Source organism: Trachymyrmex cornetzi, unplaced genomic scaffold (genome assembly GCF_001594075.2).
Source record: "Trachymyrmex cornetzi isolate Tcor2-1 unplaced genomic scaffold, Tcor1.1 scaffold138, whole genome shotgun sequence".
Classification (NCBI taxonomy): domain Eukaryota; kingdom Metazoa; phylum Arthropoda; class Insecta; order Hymenoptera; family Formicidae; genus Trachymyrmex; species Trachymyrmex cornetzi.
In genome coordinates this window covers 1,494,444-1,512,481 of record NW_017295960.1, presented here as the reverse complement: position 1 = coordinate 1,512,481, position 18,038 = coordinate 1,494,444, and the positions used below count along the sequence as shown (strand labels likewise).

The following is an 18,038-nucleotide window of genomic DNA, read 5'->3' as shown; positions in this document are numbered from 1 at the left end:
ATTTTGATTCTTAAAGAAATTTCTAATGGCTAAGTGATTGGTTGGTTACTGTTTTGAAATGATTGGCTTACATGCAACGTTCTTTCTAAAGGTTACATATTATTAGTTACGGATATATAATACTATGTAGGCTCACTGTCATATATATATATATATATATATATATGAGACAGTGAGCCTATATATATGTATATATATATATATATATATATACGTTGTTACTGCTCATTAGCGTTAGTCTACGTCAGGATTGCGTTGTAAACAATGACTCTGAATTGTATATAATTTCACTAATTTCTATTAGGAGAGTCCTGACAGCTTATGTTAATCAATCCGCACCATGAATATAAGGTAATTGGACTACTTGTTACATTTTATTTCTTTTCTGTCACAATTACGTAATTTAAATGAATTTCGTTCTCAGAATATTTTTTTACCATTTGACTTCTCTCTTTGAACTTAACGGGATTCTCACCCTTGAACGAGGATTTAGTTATATCGTATAACATCATGACGATACTCTTATGAACATGGTGGGGTAACATATTAGCTGATTATGATACCTACTATTATGATATTAGTTCAGTTTTTTAATTGTGGTTAGATTATTAGGCTAATTATATGTTAACTGAAAAAGACTTCACTCTGTGAGTCGAAACGTATTAATGTTTAAGAATTGAGTGATATTGTATCTCAAATATATTTTTTTATTGTAATCTAACAACTTTTATGCTCGTTTTGATCGTTTTCTATTATTTTGCTTTGTCAAATTATCGAGCGTTTTTGTTATCGTTATAAATATTTTTCACAATAAATTAACAGTTTCAGCATATTAACATCTTTATAATATGACACTTGATGGTAGCATCCAATTATTAAATTGTTTGTCAATTTAATTCGCGATTATTAAAGTAGTTTTAATTGCGTTTATAGTCCGGAAAAACAATTTGGCGCGCAGTTCTAAAAAATTACAATATAATATACATACATATATAGTGTATATTATATGTATAAGTAATTCAAAGATTGAATTATTTAAAGCAATGAAGATCCAGCTTTGACCGTAATAGGCATTTTTCTATTATTGATTGTGTTTCTCACATATGCGGTCTAAAATAAAGATTCTTAACAAAGTTCCTAAGTTATAAACATTCGTATACGAAGAAAATTTTATATTTAAAATTACTATAATGTGGTAGTAGCTGCGGTCTTCATGTAAATTATAAGTTTAAAAATGCTATAGTTATTTTTTTAAAAACAATAATATAACGTAATTTTTACACTTTTTCATATAGTAAAAATTTTTCATTACAAAATCAAATATACCTAGCAAATTTTGTTTGCGTACCATAGTAAAAATTAACTGTTTTTATGTTAGAATATGGCTTAACAAAATAATTACTTTATTTATGTGATAAAAATTGGTATCACCATAGTAAAAGTTAAGTCGGAATCATGTTGTGAAAGTCCATCGAAAATACAAGACATAGTAAAGTGTAATTTAAAATTGTATTAAAACTTAATATAAAATTTTCTCCGTGTATTACTTATTGGAGATAATCCGACATTTTCTTTCGTCCGTCTTTCTTCAAATGAATAAAAGAAGTATTTCTATAAGATATGCGATTGGCGTTTCATAATCTTTCCCGCCATATAAGCTCATCGATATTTCATAGGATGTGCTCTTTGATATCGCGTGTTGTGAAAATCGTTCTATTATAACTGACGATATTCCCAGGGCGTAGAGACTCCGATATCGTTCTACTTTTTCGTGAGACGAGCGAATGTCGGAGAGTACACTGACACGTATCACTAGCGTCGCTGATTTTCATGTAAAGTTCTGACGTATTTTATTAAGTTTCGGTCCACAACCTTGTTTTAAGAGGCCTTAAGGGGATCCTAAAGCGAAACCTGTACTTTGACAAAGTCACCAGAGGTCGCTGTTTTTCCATCAGCACACCGATATGTTTTTATATACTACCAAACCGATATCTCACGTAACGATATGATACACGCAGTCGCACGTTCGTGTCAAATTTCGTATAATAAATTCGTCGCGATAAAGCGTCCAAGTCTAATTCTAAGAACTTGACGTTATTTGTTCATGCAAACTACATGTTTGTGGATTACTATTTCGTAAGTACACGTTGCAAAACTTTCGTATCAAGCAAATGTTGTCACGACTTGACAGCTTGAGACGCCATGTTACATTAAGAAATGAAAAATATATCAATTTCGAAATTTTTGTCGTTTTCGGCATAAATTCCACCTCACAAACACATATTAATGCGTGTTACTTTAATCCTGGAAAAGGATTTTCGAATCTGTGAAAGAGAAAGAAAGTATTTGTTATACAAAAATTATATGATTTAGTCGGTAATACGAGTACAGACAGTTTTAGGATTCCTTATTTAAGTCATAAGCCGAAAGAGATTAAGTGACAATAATTTCTGTTTTTAAACTGTTTTTGCGCAGTCTTTACACGGAGAGAATTTTCTTTTAAAATTTATCCCGAAAATATGGTAATTGTGGTACAATACAATATTTTATACTTTATTGTAATTTTATTGACGAATGAGAGAGAATTACATTAAAATTCTTCGAAATATTACAATCTTGTCCCACGACTGTCATATTTTCAGGATAAATTCTAAGAAAAAATTCTCTTCGTGTATAGGTTTTAACCATGAGCGAATTGAGCAAAACCCAATTCTTATGGTCTAAAAGCCTAAGTTTCGTGGCCGATATATCGTTACTTGCAACTTACGGCTTACAACCTCTTAAAACAAGGTTGTAGACTAACGAATCTTAAGGAGGATATAAAACTTATATTTGGCTACGCATTTACTTTGCGTCACCATACATTCTAAACTTTTTGGAGCGAACTCTCGCTTCAAAAGAGTGAAAATATAGCCCGAGTTTTTAAAAAGAGTGAAAATTGTCAATCTTTTTCAAGAAGCGAAATATTTTCATTCCTTTCCAAAAATTGCTGTATTTTCACTCTTTTAGAATGAGATTTTACTCTAAGTTTAGAACGTACAATATTTGATGAATCTTTCACATAAACGTTTACATACAACATGCATTTGATAATTAAATCTTCTTTTCGGGTTTGCCGTAAATGTGAAGGTACGGTGTGAAATTATACGTTTAGTTTTAATGGAATTACTGAAATGAAATCTCAGAAATACAGTTACGAGAGGAAGGAGATTAATTAACATTTCTTACATTAATCCTTTTAATCATTGTTTCTATATGAACGAACAATGAAGCATGGCGTGATGGAAGACCGAAATAAAAAAATATAGTATATTTTCTTTTCTAAAAATTACTCGTATAATTCCTCTCATAATTGTATCGAGCACATATTTTTTCTATTCACATTTGCACTCTGTTAATTAAACGAAAAGGTAGCGTAATTACTTACACAAACAACTGATTATTCTAGATTGTACTTTATTTCGTATTTTCCCATCATTGAACTTCAATCATGTTGAGTATATTGAAGAGCATTAATTCTGTTTATTGAATAAAAAGATTGCATTTGACATATCATTATCGCAACCGGCACGGTATTAATTATATAACAAATTATCCATATCATATAAAAGATTTTATACACATTGTATAATAAAAATCGAATAAAAAATGAAATTTGATTGAGAAATTTAGCGACCAAATGAAAAGCGTAAAAATGTCTAAATTTCAATTCGTATTCACATTTGTTTAATATCTTCGTTTTGAATGATACATCTGCAAAATATCTTCACGTTTTGCAATGCTTTTCTAGAAATAATTTAACCAATCAAATTCTTGTTCGCTTTCTTTGCAAAGAGAGTCGATGGTTCATAATCGATTATTACGTGCGAAGTGACTTGTTCGCATCGTTCATTACGTGAAAAATTGTGGGTGAAAATTGTCAGCGAGTACTGCTTTTAAATTATTCAACAACAACTTTTCCGTGAACACTTCGTTCATGCTAATTAATTAGGGAAACTCGCACACGAGGATCCAAGAAATGTGACGGGTCCTGCGAGCGCGCTTGCTATATTTCATTGCATATTAGCCGAGCCGTGTGCTTTGTGTTTCTTGACGCGTCTAATTCGAAGTGTTTCTTTTCCTCTATTCTAATTCTCTAATGACGTACGTGCGCTTTTTCACGCCGCTCACCAACGCAAACCTCATTTGTAACGGTCAAGTATTGAACTAAATAAAAGAGATACTTTCCACAGCAAATAACACTTTATTTTTTTTTTTGTTAAATCAATAAAATAAAATCGAATGTTTCTATTTAAAAAAAGTTATATCATAATTACTTCAATAATTTGGGAATTATATTCTGATGTCAGTAAAAAGAGGTTAAGAAATTATAAGAATTGATGAAACTTAAAAAGAAGTTTTTTTTAGTATGATTAGAGTTTTGTTGTACAGAGACCTTACAATAATTAAGTATTATAATTATGCAAATTACTTTCTCGTATTTGCTATTTCTAAAATTTCAAATTTTAGCCCAAGAGTAGCTTCGTTTGCAATATTACTACGTTGCATCCTGAATTTGCTAGGAAAGTATCAATTACAACGTAACGCTGGCGAATGCAGCACGCATATTCATGTGTGGGCAGAAAACGGAATAGTGTTTGTAACTATATATAATTATAATTATTTAGAGAAGACATTAATATAATTGCACGGATTATGTATAATTCTAATTTCTACTGTGAGGCAAAAAATATTTTTTAAATTAATAATACGTAATTTTTATTAACGAAAAATGTGAATACAAAAATATATGAATATATGCGTACATTTTCGAAATATATAGTGTTGAATGAAAAATTGTTTCTAGAAAATATTCGCTTATAGAACTCTGAAATTACATAAATCGAGTATAGGGGAGAGTTGGCTAAGTCGTACCTCCATTGTATTTTCTAAACGAAACATTTTTTTTTAAATAATGACACTGATGTGACGCCGGTAATATAGGTTAAGAACTATTATTTTTGTTTTATCTTCGAATTGTTTGTTTACGAATGACATTCAAAATTGATTTTGTTCGGTGTCTGATCTAAGTTTTGATACAATTTACCTAAGGTGTTATCAGTACAAGGTGGGTAATTGAATTATAGTGTCCTCCAGGGTTATAATTGATATTTAAACTCTTTTCGAGTATAGCATCAAATTAGCAAAATATTTGTAAGTTATGTTGCTATTGGCAAATTTGCAAAAATAGAGGGAGTTGGGTAAATCGTACTTGTCGCTGGTCTTTATATTGTACCGGTACTTTTGCAAGTGACGCGAGCAATACGTGATGGTTACAATTATGATAAAAAAGGACCTACAGTAAACTGGATTCAGTGTGTCAGGTGCTCTAAGTGGTTGCTTAGTCACGAAACCTGTAGTGACAATCCTGACATTTACCAAAACTGTTTAAATAAGCGCTCAAGAAAATGATTACTTATCAACTATTGAGTCTTTCTATTAAATTTTTCTATTGAGTCTTTCTATTGAATCTTTTCTATTGTGACGGAAAAATTCGTAATTGATTTTATTTCTAAAATTTATTTTTTCAAAATAACTGAGATTTTAATATTCTGAAATATAGTGCAATGATAAAATCAATTTAAGTATTGCTTTTTACTTTGTTTTCTTAAATGAGTTTAAAAACACACACACACAGAGTCTAATTTCTGTTTGTATAACATAGAAAAGTTTTTATTATACCTACTTAAATATGTATACTCAGTTCGGAATTAAAAATAAATTTATTAAAATAAATGAGTTTTAAAATTAATTTTGTTTATTTTCCCAGTAAACAAACTGACGTTATTTACCGTCATTTTGACGTTAAAGATATTATTTTAATGTCAAAATGACAATAAGCAATGTCAGCTTGTTTGCTATATTAAAAGTACGATTTAGGAACCAGGTGGTACAATTTAACGACCCGGTCTCCAAATCGTACCGAAAGCTACTTTTTTAAAAATCTAATTTAAACAAAAATGTTAATAATCAAGGAATCTTATAAAATAAAAAATTAATATAAAAATAAAAAGACCAATAACAGTCAATTTTGTTTATAAACTTTAAACCATTATTAATAAAATACCATACATAAATACATAAGCTTATTAAAAGTTACATGTTTCAGCTCTCGGATTCGATCATCCTCAGATTCTTTACAATCTTACTAATACATTTATATCGATCTAAAAAATTCGTGATGACAGTTCTATACGTTGACATATAGTCGAGTGCTTCCATGAGAACCATGATCTACTTCCAAAAGACTAACTGATCTATTGTTCATTGTATCATAATATTCAATTATTAACGCACTTAATATTTAGTCGGAAGATGTATCTCGTCAAGTTTATCATAAACGTGTACAAAATTTGAGGTGTTATACCAGTCATCAAATTACTATTGTAATGCACAGTCAATATTAATTTGGTTGATCGAACTTCCAGAATAAAACTCTTTACGAAAACCATGTTCACACACAATATGACTGACTGTCCACAGTCTCGACTATGTCAACGTATAGAACTGTCACCACCAATTTTTTAGATCGATATAAATGTATTAGTAAGATTGTAAAGGATCTAAGGATGGCTCAATTCGAGAGTCGAAACATGTAATTTTTAATAAGCTTATATATGTACGTATAGTTTTTTACTATTAATAATGGTTTAAAGTTTATAAACAAAATTGAATACTCTTATTGGTCTTGTTATTTTTATATTAATTTCTAATTTAAACAATAATTTAATGTTTATTTTCGCAAAAGTATCATTTTGTTTTATTGCCAATGAACCAAAGTTTAATATATTAGTACAGAAATATTCTGATATCTTCAGTGCTTTTGTTTATAATTTTGTTTAAACGTTAGGGGGTACGATATAGGCGACTTCCCCCTAAGTTATTCGAACCAAAACGTTGGACAAAAAGGCGAAGAAAATAGATCGACCTTGCGTTATCCACATTATTTTCGCAGGTGAAGCACGTGTTTGTCACTCCACCAATAAATGACCCCTATGTGATCCCTATGTGGAGAATACACAAAATTACAAAGAGCCCTTTCTGTAGAACTATATGTTTCCGATATTCTGTAGAACAATATGTTTTTCGAACAAGAAACGTTATAGAAGCAATGGAAAAAGCATAATTATCATCTATAAAGTATCATTTATTGTCAACTACTTCATCAGCAATGATGCATAAATACCTACTAAATTTAATTATTTGCAGTTTTACATTCTCCTACTAACAATAAGATAATTAAACATAACGAGCGTTGCAAAACATAAATGCTATTTGCGCAACATGCTACTTTAATTGTACAAGGGATAATTAAACACCGTGTTCCTCGCTTGTTATCTTATCCTAACGTTTCTTCTTTAATTCCCTGTTGACCATTTTATTACATTCTAGATCGCTTCTATTAATCTCTAAATGTAATTTTCTTTTTTCGCATTGTTAATTTTTTGCACTGTATTACATATTTAGTTTAGAATTTATTTTATACGTATATACGCTTATATATATTAATTTAATTAGCTATAAGTACCTATATTTTAAATCGATTGCGTTCATTATTGTTCGCTACACTGATTATCGGTTCATTAATGAGTTACGAAACGTAACCGATTTTTTTTCTCATCGGCAAATGGGATCGTGACGTTAAATGGGATTGCGCAGCATGAAATGCATTTTATTTAGGGAGATTTCCCTGAATATGTACACGTGCATACGTCTCGTAGTATTTCGCGTATGCCTCACATCGCACGCATTGTGCGTGCGACAGTTTAGTTACACATGGCGGTGGATTACACACACGCATCAGGGGCGAAATCCGCTTTGTTCTGAACTGCATCTTTCAACTAGAAAATACTAACTCATATATATGAGTATTAAGGCATCACGTATACATTCCTCAACCGCATTATAACCTCGTGGGCGCATTAAATCGCGAATGCAGTGTGAAATATAGGGTCCATAAAGAGCAAAACATTAAAACGATAATGCCATCTCGTTGCGAGAACGGCACGCGATTATTGGGAAGGTGATTCGCGTTTGTAAGTGGTCCGTAAACGTCGGCTAAACGTCCCGTTTAACGTCAATCGTCGATTTAATCGGTCTATCGAGCTCCATTTTTGGCGCATTTTATTTCCGACGGCAGGATTAATATTTTAACACCGCTATAACCATCGCGTTGCGTCTAAACTGTCAACTATAATTGTTAGAAGACTTTATCTTAACGTCTTTTATTAAAATATATTGGATAAAAATCAAGAAATTGCTGGAATTAAATAGCTATTATTTACTCTCTAAAACTTTCAAAGTGAATCTCACTCTGAAGAGTGAAATTTCACTCTTAAAGATTGAACGTATTGAGTAGACTCTTTCAAGACTGGCTCAATTTTCACTGTTTAGAGTGAGATTTCACTTCAAAGAATTTAAAGAGTAATAATAAATAGAATGAAACAAGTTGTAACTATACTCTACAGAAAAACCTATTTTAATTTTATTAACATAAGAAAAAGAAAATTAACGTTAACAAATACATTTGCAGACTTGTAAAAAGAAATACATAGAAAAGTATAACATTTAATTGGTTACCTGGTTACATTAGGTTCAATATGTTTAGAAAATCTCGTTATAGAAGGTATTATTTTCATGAAAGAAATTTTCCTGAAGTTTAATCAATACTAGAAAAATGCCTATTACGGTCGATAGCTGGATCTTCATTGCTTTTTAAATAATACAATCTTGAATTACTAATATACAATATATATGTACTTGCATATATACTATATTGTGGTCTTTTCAAAATCTATTACGGTCGAAGCTAGATCTTCATTGTTTTAAATAATTCAATCTTGAATTACTAATATACACTATATATGTACTTGCATATATACCATATTATAGTCTTTTCAAACTGCGCGCCGAATTGTTTTTCCGGACTATAAACGCAATTAAAACTACTCTAGTAATCGCGAATTAAATTAACAAGCAATTTAATAATTTGGTGCTACCATCAAGCATCATATTATAAAGATGTTAATATGTTAATAAATTTATTGCGAAAAATATTATCTCGGTCGGGACTTGAACCCGGATCTCTTTTATTCCGTACGAGCGTCCTAAGCCATTAGACCACCGAGACCTGAAGTTCTTTGAAGGCGCAATTATTAACATTAGAAATTATATGTTATACTACTCCGTCTGTAAACTAACTTTTTAGTACAAGCGAAATTTCATTCTCAAATTTTACTCTTACTTAATTTTGTTCAGATTTTAATTTTTAAAGATTTCAATGTTTGAATTAAAAAACTAGTAATAGAGATGGTATAAAGTAACCCTAAATTTTTTCACATTTTTTGAAAACCTAGAACAGTATAAAAATATTGATTTGGACAAGAAACACCCAAATTGCAGATAATGGGAGTAATATGATTGCAAACGGAGAGTTAATGATTTTCACACATCATGATTACTGTGCGCCAATTTAAAGTGCTTTCTATCAAGGGATGCCACAGTGAATCATTATCATGTTATTTGCCAATGTTAAATAAAGATTAAATGATTTACTGTGTTATATTATGTCATTTGTATCTCTTGCTGCAAAGCACCCTCAGATCATCGCGGTCATCGTTTCGAAAATATATTATTGAGTCATGCAACCATCCGAATTGTTAGCTGAGTTAGCTCGTAACATTAATTTTTTTCGAGCGTACATTATATATTGCTTTTGCAGTATGTGCTAGTAAAATTTACTAAAGTTTTTTCTACAGTATCGTATTAAATTTATTTTATTCTGCCTGCTCGTTATAGAATAACAATTAGACTATATTTCAAAATTCACTACCAGTGCTGAAAATTTATATTTACGTGACTATAAAGTTTCAAGACCGGTAAATTTTGAAACATGTAGCTTTAGTTTCGATAACTTCTCGATTGTCAGACTGTATACAAACTTTATTCTTAATAACGCATTTAGTCGAGTAATGCGCACCAGTTATAGCTTGTTGCATGCTAATTCATCTGGATGTAAAAGCATAAGTGTCTTGATTGATGAAATGCTCAGCGTGTATTCTCTCTACCAGACAATGCGATAAGTTATGCCGAGCGCATATATATTTTGCTGATCCAACTGCTTATGTATGATAATACAGTATTACTATGCATACGCCTTTATGTCAATTTGCGTACAGCCTTTAATGTGCATCGGTTCGCACTGTTGCATTCGAATTCGCTATAGCACTCTGTTCTGCCGTGTATTTCATTTGATTTGTCAAACCATGAATATGTGAAATGAGTTTTTTTACGGTATTTCATTCTCTTTGACAAAGAATTAAAGGATTCCGCAGCTTGCAATTTAGGATAACGATTACAAGGTTGCCACAAAACTGAAAATCATGAAAATTAGAAAATTGTCAGAAAAATAGGAAATGGTCAGAGAAATTATAGAAAAAGTCAGGCAATTTTACAAAACTATTTAGAAAATTAAATTAAAAACGCAGTATCGGCAATATTGATAGTAATTTACCATGCTATGTTCAAAACAAAAATACATAAAATTTTGAAATAGGAATCCATTATTGAAAGTCAAGGAAAAAGTCATAGAATTTTATGTAAAGAATTTGTAACAATCCTGAATTATAATTAGCGTATACTGTTAAATCTATAGAGTATCAAATTTAACCTAATTTAAGTCGCCACTGCTCCCATTTAATATATCGTTATTTTATACTAAAACAATGGTTAAATTTGAAACAATATAGCGTCAAATTAAAACTATAGATTCAATAGTGTACGATTTTGAATTAAAATCGCTCTTAATTTATTAAGTTTGCCGATCATAATGTTTATTTTATCATAATCTTACAATATTACGACGTCATCTTTTTACGAGCGAGAGTTGCTGCCGGTACGGATCGCTTCAAGCGCTTCGAAATGCTGTGAAATGAAAATTAACGAGATGACACCTCTTGAAATGCGGATGCACACTTGACGTGTGTACGCAACGATAAAATTGACTAAACCGCTCCGCGCGATCTAATGGGCGTTCGTTGTCTCCTGACGAAACTAGATCTAATTCTAAACACTCGGGGTATTTAGTTGGCACCGTTTGCCTCCATTCTCCATCGACGTGTTCCTAACATATGCGTGCAATGTGTGTTCCGCGAAGGGTTGATAACGCGCCACCTGGCACGTTGTTATACCACTAAATATATCACTGTGTAGCTTGTAATGAGAAAGTTATGTCAGCTAGAAATCGATAATTGCCTCCATAATTTTATATCGTCGTGGAGAAATTTTGTAACTTTGATGGAGATCACTTTAGAACAAAATTTCGCTTCGATAATGACGTTTTCGATATAACAATCGAAAATACCACTGCAACGTGCGCAATCTAATTTCGATTTGATAGGAAAATAATGCTTCTTCAATCAAAATGAACATACACATATATCTCCTCCTCGCTTAGTAAACTAATGAAATATCGGATTTCCAATTCCGTATAGAGATCTGTATCTGGTTGTCATTGCTACACATCTCATTTTAAAGTAGGCGTCAGGTGTATACGAGTATAGTTTCTGGAAAAAGTGACTGGAATTGGAAATTTAAACTTTCCATGAAAAATGAATGTTCTATATACATATAAAGCAGTTCAATAAGGTCAATATTTAAAATATTCAATAATATAATTTCATAGTTTAAATGAAAATTTTCTCATTTTATATTAATTATTTTTTAAAAACATGTTTACTTTTATTAAAATAATTTTTAATCCAGGTTCTAAATTATCTGCGAATTTTTGTAATAAACTCAAATATATAATATGAAAAAAGTCTGTAACTTTCTTATAATTTTGTTATTTCATCAAAAAGAAATACGTGTCTATAATACATCTTTAATGCGAATGTATATTTATTATGCTACATCATCGTATGTAAAATAATTTTACGCTTCTGAATAACTATATGTCTGCCGGTATTAATATCGATTCGTAAAGTAATAACAATATAAATTTTATTATATAAATGTGCATACGTGCAACGATTAAATTATATGTTTATGCCAATCCATATATCGATGTTGGAAGATATATAACGTAACACACTTATACAATTATATCGAAATAATGCATACAGATGCATTCGTTTAATTTACCTTTTCGCAACTACGATATTTCGTGACGATACGTAAAAACATAATTTTTGTATGCCTGAGCAACGTTATACGATATCGGGCAGCAACGCGAACAACGTTCAGTCTTACCGAGAAATCCGTTTATGAATAATGTATGCAAGGGCATGCATCCCTTGCATGAAACTCGCAGTCTTTACTTTTCTCTTTTATGCGTAATCACCAGCATATGGCGGCATAACATGCAGTCAAGTAGAAAGCAACTATATAACCGTGATACAAAGAGTTAGTGGTTCAATATAATTTTTCCACAAATTATAAACTTTCAGAAATTGCAATTTCCAAGAACTAGACCGATTATATCTAACGCGTTTAATTACTGACGCGTTCAATTACACGAAATGTAACAAAAGGGAAAAAAATATCTTGTTAATAAATTTAGTTACGGTATGATTTTCTCGTGGCAATTTAATTTCGACGTCGCTTTGAACGACATTTTGAACGATGAAATGTTGAAGGATACGAGATATCGACATGTGTTTTCGATTTAATACATTAATTTCTCTGGTGCACGCTTCGTTTACGAGTCCGCTCGCTTTAAAAAAAAAAAAAAGCTGTGAAAATTTTCGACGAAATGGTTACCTCATGAGTCCTACGGCTGCCACGAAGACTGAGCCTGTGACTCCATTCTCGCTTCGGGAAATCCATGCCGTATTTCTCCGTGTCCACCGATCTTTTGCTTCCAGACACTGGCGAGCCCTTCGGGGCAACGAGATGCGTCGCTATCCGTTACTTCATGTTTCTCCTGCGCAAAAAAATTCGCTACATGAAAATTCTCTTTCTATTCGCTTTTCGCGTCTTCTTCGACTGTGCTTCAAATTAATTAATACTCGATGCGCAACTTAACGTTCGAGGTAACGTCATTAATAATTCGTGTACCGCCGCGAAGAGCTTTTAGATAGTGGGTCCTGTTAAGCTTTACGTTGTGTGTGCAATGTTGCAACGAAATATTCACATGAATCATTTCACTTTATAACATATTCTTTATTAATAGTACTCAACAAGCATCTAGCTTAATGAGAAAGTAATGGAGTTATTTAAGACGACGAAATGAATCTTCAGGCAAATTGTGAAAATACAAAATGCAATATGGAATACTAGCTTATTTTCATTAAGTCTTTAGTACTGGCAACAAGCACTGGGTAACAATATACTTCTTTCTAACTTCTACGCGAATTACATTTATGTGTTTGTTTCCAGTCTCCTAAGTCTCCTTTTATCTATCTTTAACAGTAGATAGTATAATGCTAATATTGTTTCGGAGAATAACTGTTAAAATAAATACCTTAAAAAGATAAATACTCGTCCGTTGCAGAATTAATTAAAACTCTAAATTTCCAATTTTAATAAGTACACCGTTGGAAATTTGTGTTAAATTTTAACACAATTCGCGTGTTCCAAATGATCCACTCTAATTTATATGTTAATTTAATACAAGATGAATATGTTAGAAAGTAACATATTTATCTTGTATTAAAATAACACAAATATTATTTAAGAAGAAACTTAGAAAAAGTAATACTGACCCAATTTGTAAAGAAACCGTGAAAGCGTATTCTTTCAATAAAATTAACATTTCTGATATGTTGAATTAACACACTTTATTCATTCGTCTTAAAATTTACGGTCTAAAACACATTATTGTTATATCGTTTGTCCACTTATACTGATAAATTGTATTATTTTGACACTAAGAAATGTTAAATATTAATTTAACGCAAACTATTTAAATACATTGTGTGTGTTAAATTAACATTCAAATATATTTAAAAAATCAACACAAAATTTTAACAAGAACGTGAGTAGACCGTTTCCAACACAAATACGAAATGTTTTTAATGTGTAATTTACTTAATTCAGTTTTTAATTAAAGATTAGTTACATATACTTATGTGCTGCTTTGAAATAGTTAATATAAATGCATCTTGACAGATAATCTAAGCAGTCATGTATGTGCGAACCTTGACAAGGAAATCTAATTTCCCACAGACAATGTAATCGTCAGACAGGCAAAATTTCGGGACGACTTGGTGAGAAATTTCGTCTGACCTGTAACGAGCGTTTACAATGCCTATATCGCGTGTCTAGACAAATAATTTCCAGTCTCTACTGTTTATGTTGGCCCAAGAGAGAAATTCAAATCGCACAGTCGTTTCGTATGAAAGAGCAATTTCTTGATATTTCTTGATATTTCTTCGTGATATATCGCATGCCATGTATAATTTACGGTTCTATAAATATTATAATATTTCGAATCGTTTTTATCTGTGACAGATATATTTTTCAAAATCACGCTCTTCTGAAATTCATATGAATTATATTTTTACCGAGTGCAATTAGAGAGAGAGAGAAAAAAGAAGAGAAAGAAGATCGAGAGAGAAAAGTCAATTAAATATTTAATCCTTCGATACCATTCTCGAAATAGCATACCCGACTGTTTCTTTCATTTTATATGCTATTCTTTATATTAATAAAAATACATATACATTTTTCTAATCGTTTATATTCCTTCGTGTCTGACGTTTCGATGAAAAAAATATATCATGATAGACCGTTTAAGGCATTGATTTCTATAATTTGTATTATCACGTATACAGTCCTATAAGATATTATATTATAATATGTTTATTTTTATGCAATATTTTTACACAATACTCAATGCGTTCGATTCGTAACAGAAACGTAGTGTGGCACCGAAGGGTTAGAATCGCGTTTAATCAATAAAATTTTAGATTTGAAATTTGTTTTAAAATTATATTTGGTACGCGCTGAAAGCAAAATTGTCATGCGTTGCGGAAAAATATTTAATGACATCGTTATTTTTGCTAGTCGTAATGATGGATATGCGTGGCGCGGCGTTTGCGGCAATCAATACACATTAATCTCGCGGCTTGTTGTTCATAACACTGCACTTCCATCACCGATATTAGAGCCATACGACAAATATAATTATTTCCACTGTCGTCGGAGCGCGCGGCGTATTGCGAAGTTCGCGAGAACGTTGATTAGGATGCATATATGTGTGATATTGCGGCGGAATAATTATTAATACCAACGATAGCCGAAGTGTATTATATTATAGCACGAGCGTAGCAGAAACACCGTACGAGATCGATAGACGAAAGTAATTTGCCGTGTGGCTCACAAAGTTGCGGACGCTGAATCGCGGACATAATTTATTCCGTCTACTCCATTATTCCTTTGACTTTCCATTGTTCGAAAGCGCTCTCTCTTATCCGGAGTAACTCTTTTTTCTGATCCCAATTGTCACAGCGGACTTTATTGCAATTCCCACTGTAATTTTATATTCATATGCGTTTGCAAAAATGACTTATAATTACTTATTTAACCTTCAAGTAAAAAAGTCGTCTAAAGATACGCAAATTGATAGGGTGCTCAAAACGTCTCACGAATAATTTTCTTTTTATGGTTATATTTTTTCCTACACTGAAAGAAAAGATTGGCTGCTGCAGCAAATTAGATGATAAAATATAGCATAGCATTTTTAATTAGCTGCAACAACCAATTTTTGATTGTAGCAACTAATTTTTAGTTGTGTTAGCCTATTTGCAATGTCAGTATAGGATTAGCGATAGGCTAACGCAACCAAAAATTGGCTGCTGCAACCAATTAAAAATGCTATGCCATATTCAACTAATCTTTTTTTTTTCAGTGTAGTATATCATGTTATAGTTAAATTCATGTTACAATTATACTTTTATAAGTTAGAGGAATGCAAAAATAATGAACTGTAAGACTTCTAAGACATTTGGACTTTTCATTTCTCTTTTCCAGAATAAGGATATTTAGCAAACTATGCCTGGAGTTCTCTGTGGTCATCCCATCTACTTACTTAAAGGTTAATATTAATAATGGGGTAGACCACAGAAATGTGAGGATTTTCAAAATGAAACATGAAATATGACTTAATTTATATTAATTTATATTCAAATAACATTCTATGTTCTATAATATGGTTGCCATAAAACTGGAAATCGGAGAAAAATCAAGGAATTTTGCCAAATTTTCCGAAAAATAAAAATTCTTTGCTTTAAAGAAATATATACGTACGTCACACTTACGCAATTTTAGAATACTATCAACTTAACAATTAAATATAAATAGTGTCAGCAACGTTAATAGTAATTTAAATTGCTCTCTCAACAAAATATTTGACGGTTTCCAAATCAGGATGAACTTACAAAAAATTTTTTAAGATATTGAAAACATCAGGGAAAATTATGAAATTTCGTCTGGAAATTAGAGAAAAAGTATGGAATTTTAGGACAAGGAATTTGTGGCAATCCTATGTAACAATAAATTAATATTTAAATTATATTTTATGTTATTATTTTATTCCTATTCTGTATATATATTTTTTAAGTCTAACTTTATTATTTTATACTAAAATGTTATTATTATTGCTATTAAACTTTTTAAATGTTATCTCGAGGTTCTTTTAACGTCGCGCAAATTATTGATAGATTTCGGTTTATCCTACGACAATAAATCTCCACATAAAATTCGCACCACGGTATCGAGCTCGAGAACGTGGGTACTATTTTTGCTATTTATTATGCACAGAGCGAAATCACGCGCTTGTTTCAGCTTCCACTGGATTAATCGCGCGTGCTAGGATGTTATGATGAATGAAGCGGAATTAAGGCTTCGCTGTCGCGGCGTGTCGGTTCGCGAGGAACAAAAGTGCCGGCGACAGTTTGTTAGACCGAACACAGCTCAACAATAAATTAATTAACTTTCAAAGGCGCCGTTACCGTCGCCGGGATCGGCGGTGCGACATTGTTAAATCGAGGCTTGGAGCTCCAGGATGGCTGGCCGCTGCCGTCGCGGCCAACCTCGTTAACGACGTGACATACTAATTGAGCTCGTGAATAATAATTATGATTGGTCGCGTTGAGGAGACGTGTCCGCTCGCATCGTCGGTGTTGCATTGTCGTTGCGTTATACGAACGTCTAGTCGTCTTATCGTTCCCTTCGTCTTTAATCTACCAGACCGTGAAATCTCTTCGAGGAATAAATTATTACGTCTCGCCGAGATGCCGCGCACTTTATCCTACACATAAATTATCATTATACTGACCGAGAGACCGATACCAGTGACGTAGCTTCTCCAGACGCGAGATACGTGATGTGTTGTTCCGCCTCGCGATATCAACGTATTCTCGACTACATTGTATGTCCGTTACGACGCAGTAATTCCTCTTTATTCGTAATACGTAGATGCACATTTCGAAATTCACTGTAATATTTCGCACAGCTTCGCGGATTTATTCCGGAGTGCGATTAAAATTTAGCTACGTCCGCATGATATTTTCAGACGGCGTAACAAATTATTTGTTTGCAGTATTCTTCACGCGAGTATTCGTCTAGTAAACGAGCATATTACACGAAATTCGGTGTAATTTAGATCTTCTCGGCGAACTATAATTTGTGTTAGAATAGAATTTTATTCATAATTTTAACGTATCGTGTAATGTGAAAAAAATTCGAAGAGAGAATATCCGTGTTCTCACACGCATCAAGTGTACCCTGAAATACACAAATATGAAAATGCACGATGTAAAATTACAAGTAAAACTTCGTCCTGAAACTTGACGTAAACTATAGATGATCGAGTCCAAAGCGGACTCGAGTTACTAAAAGAAAAAGCAGTTGCAACAATTAAAAAACAAAAACTGACGCAAATTTCGAAATTGGTTTATCCAATAACACTGAGAGAAAAGATTTTGTTATAGGAACAAATCAAGGGAAAGCAAATGTGATATTTGTTAAAAAAACAATCGATTTGTTACGATTGCAAA

The 18,038-nt window shown here is 31.8% G+C and overlaps 1 protein-coding gene across 1 annotated transcript in view; it reads right to left on the bottom strand.

The window, feature by feature from the left end:
- The window catches only part of LOC108771006 (adenylate cyclase type 6), a 146,824-nt gene that overhangs the window by 101,640 nt on the left and 27,146 nt on the right, over positions 1-18,038 (bottom strand). Inside the window, exon 2 of the mRNA XM_018522846.1 lies at positions 12,799-12,961. Coding sequence (XP_018378348.1) covers positions 12,799-12,864 — 66 coding nt within the window. The 5' untranslated portion in view covers positions 12,865-12,961. The remainder of the gene's footprint in view (positions 1-12,798; positions 12,962-18,038) is intronic.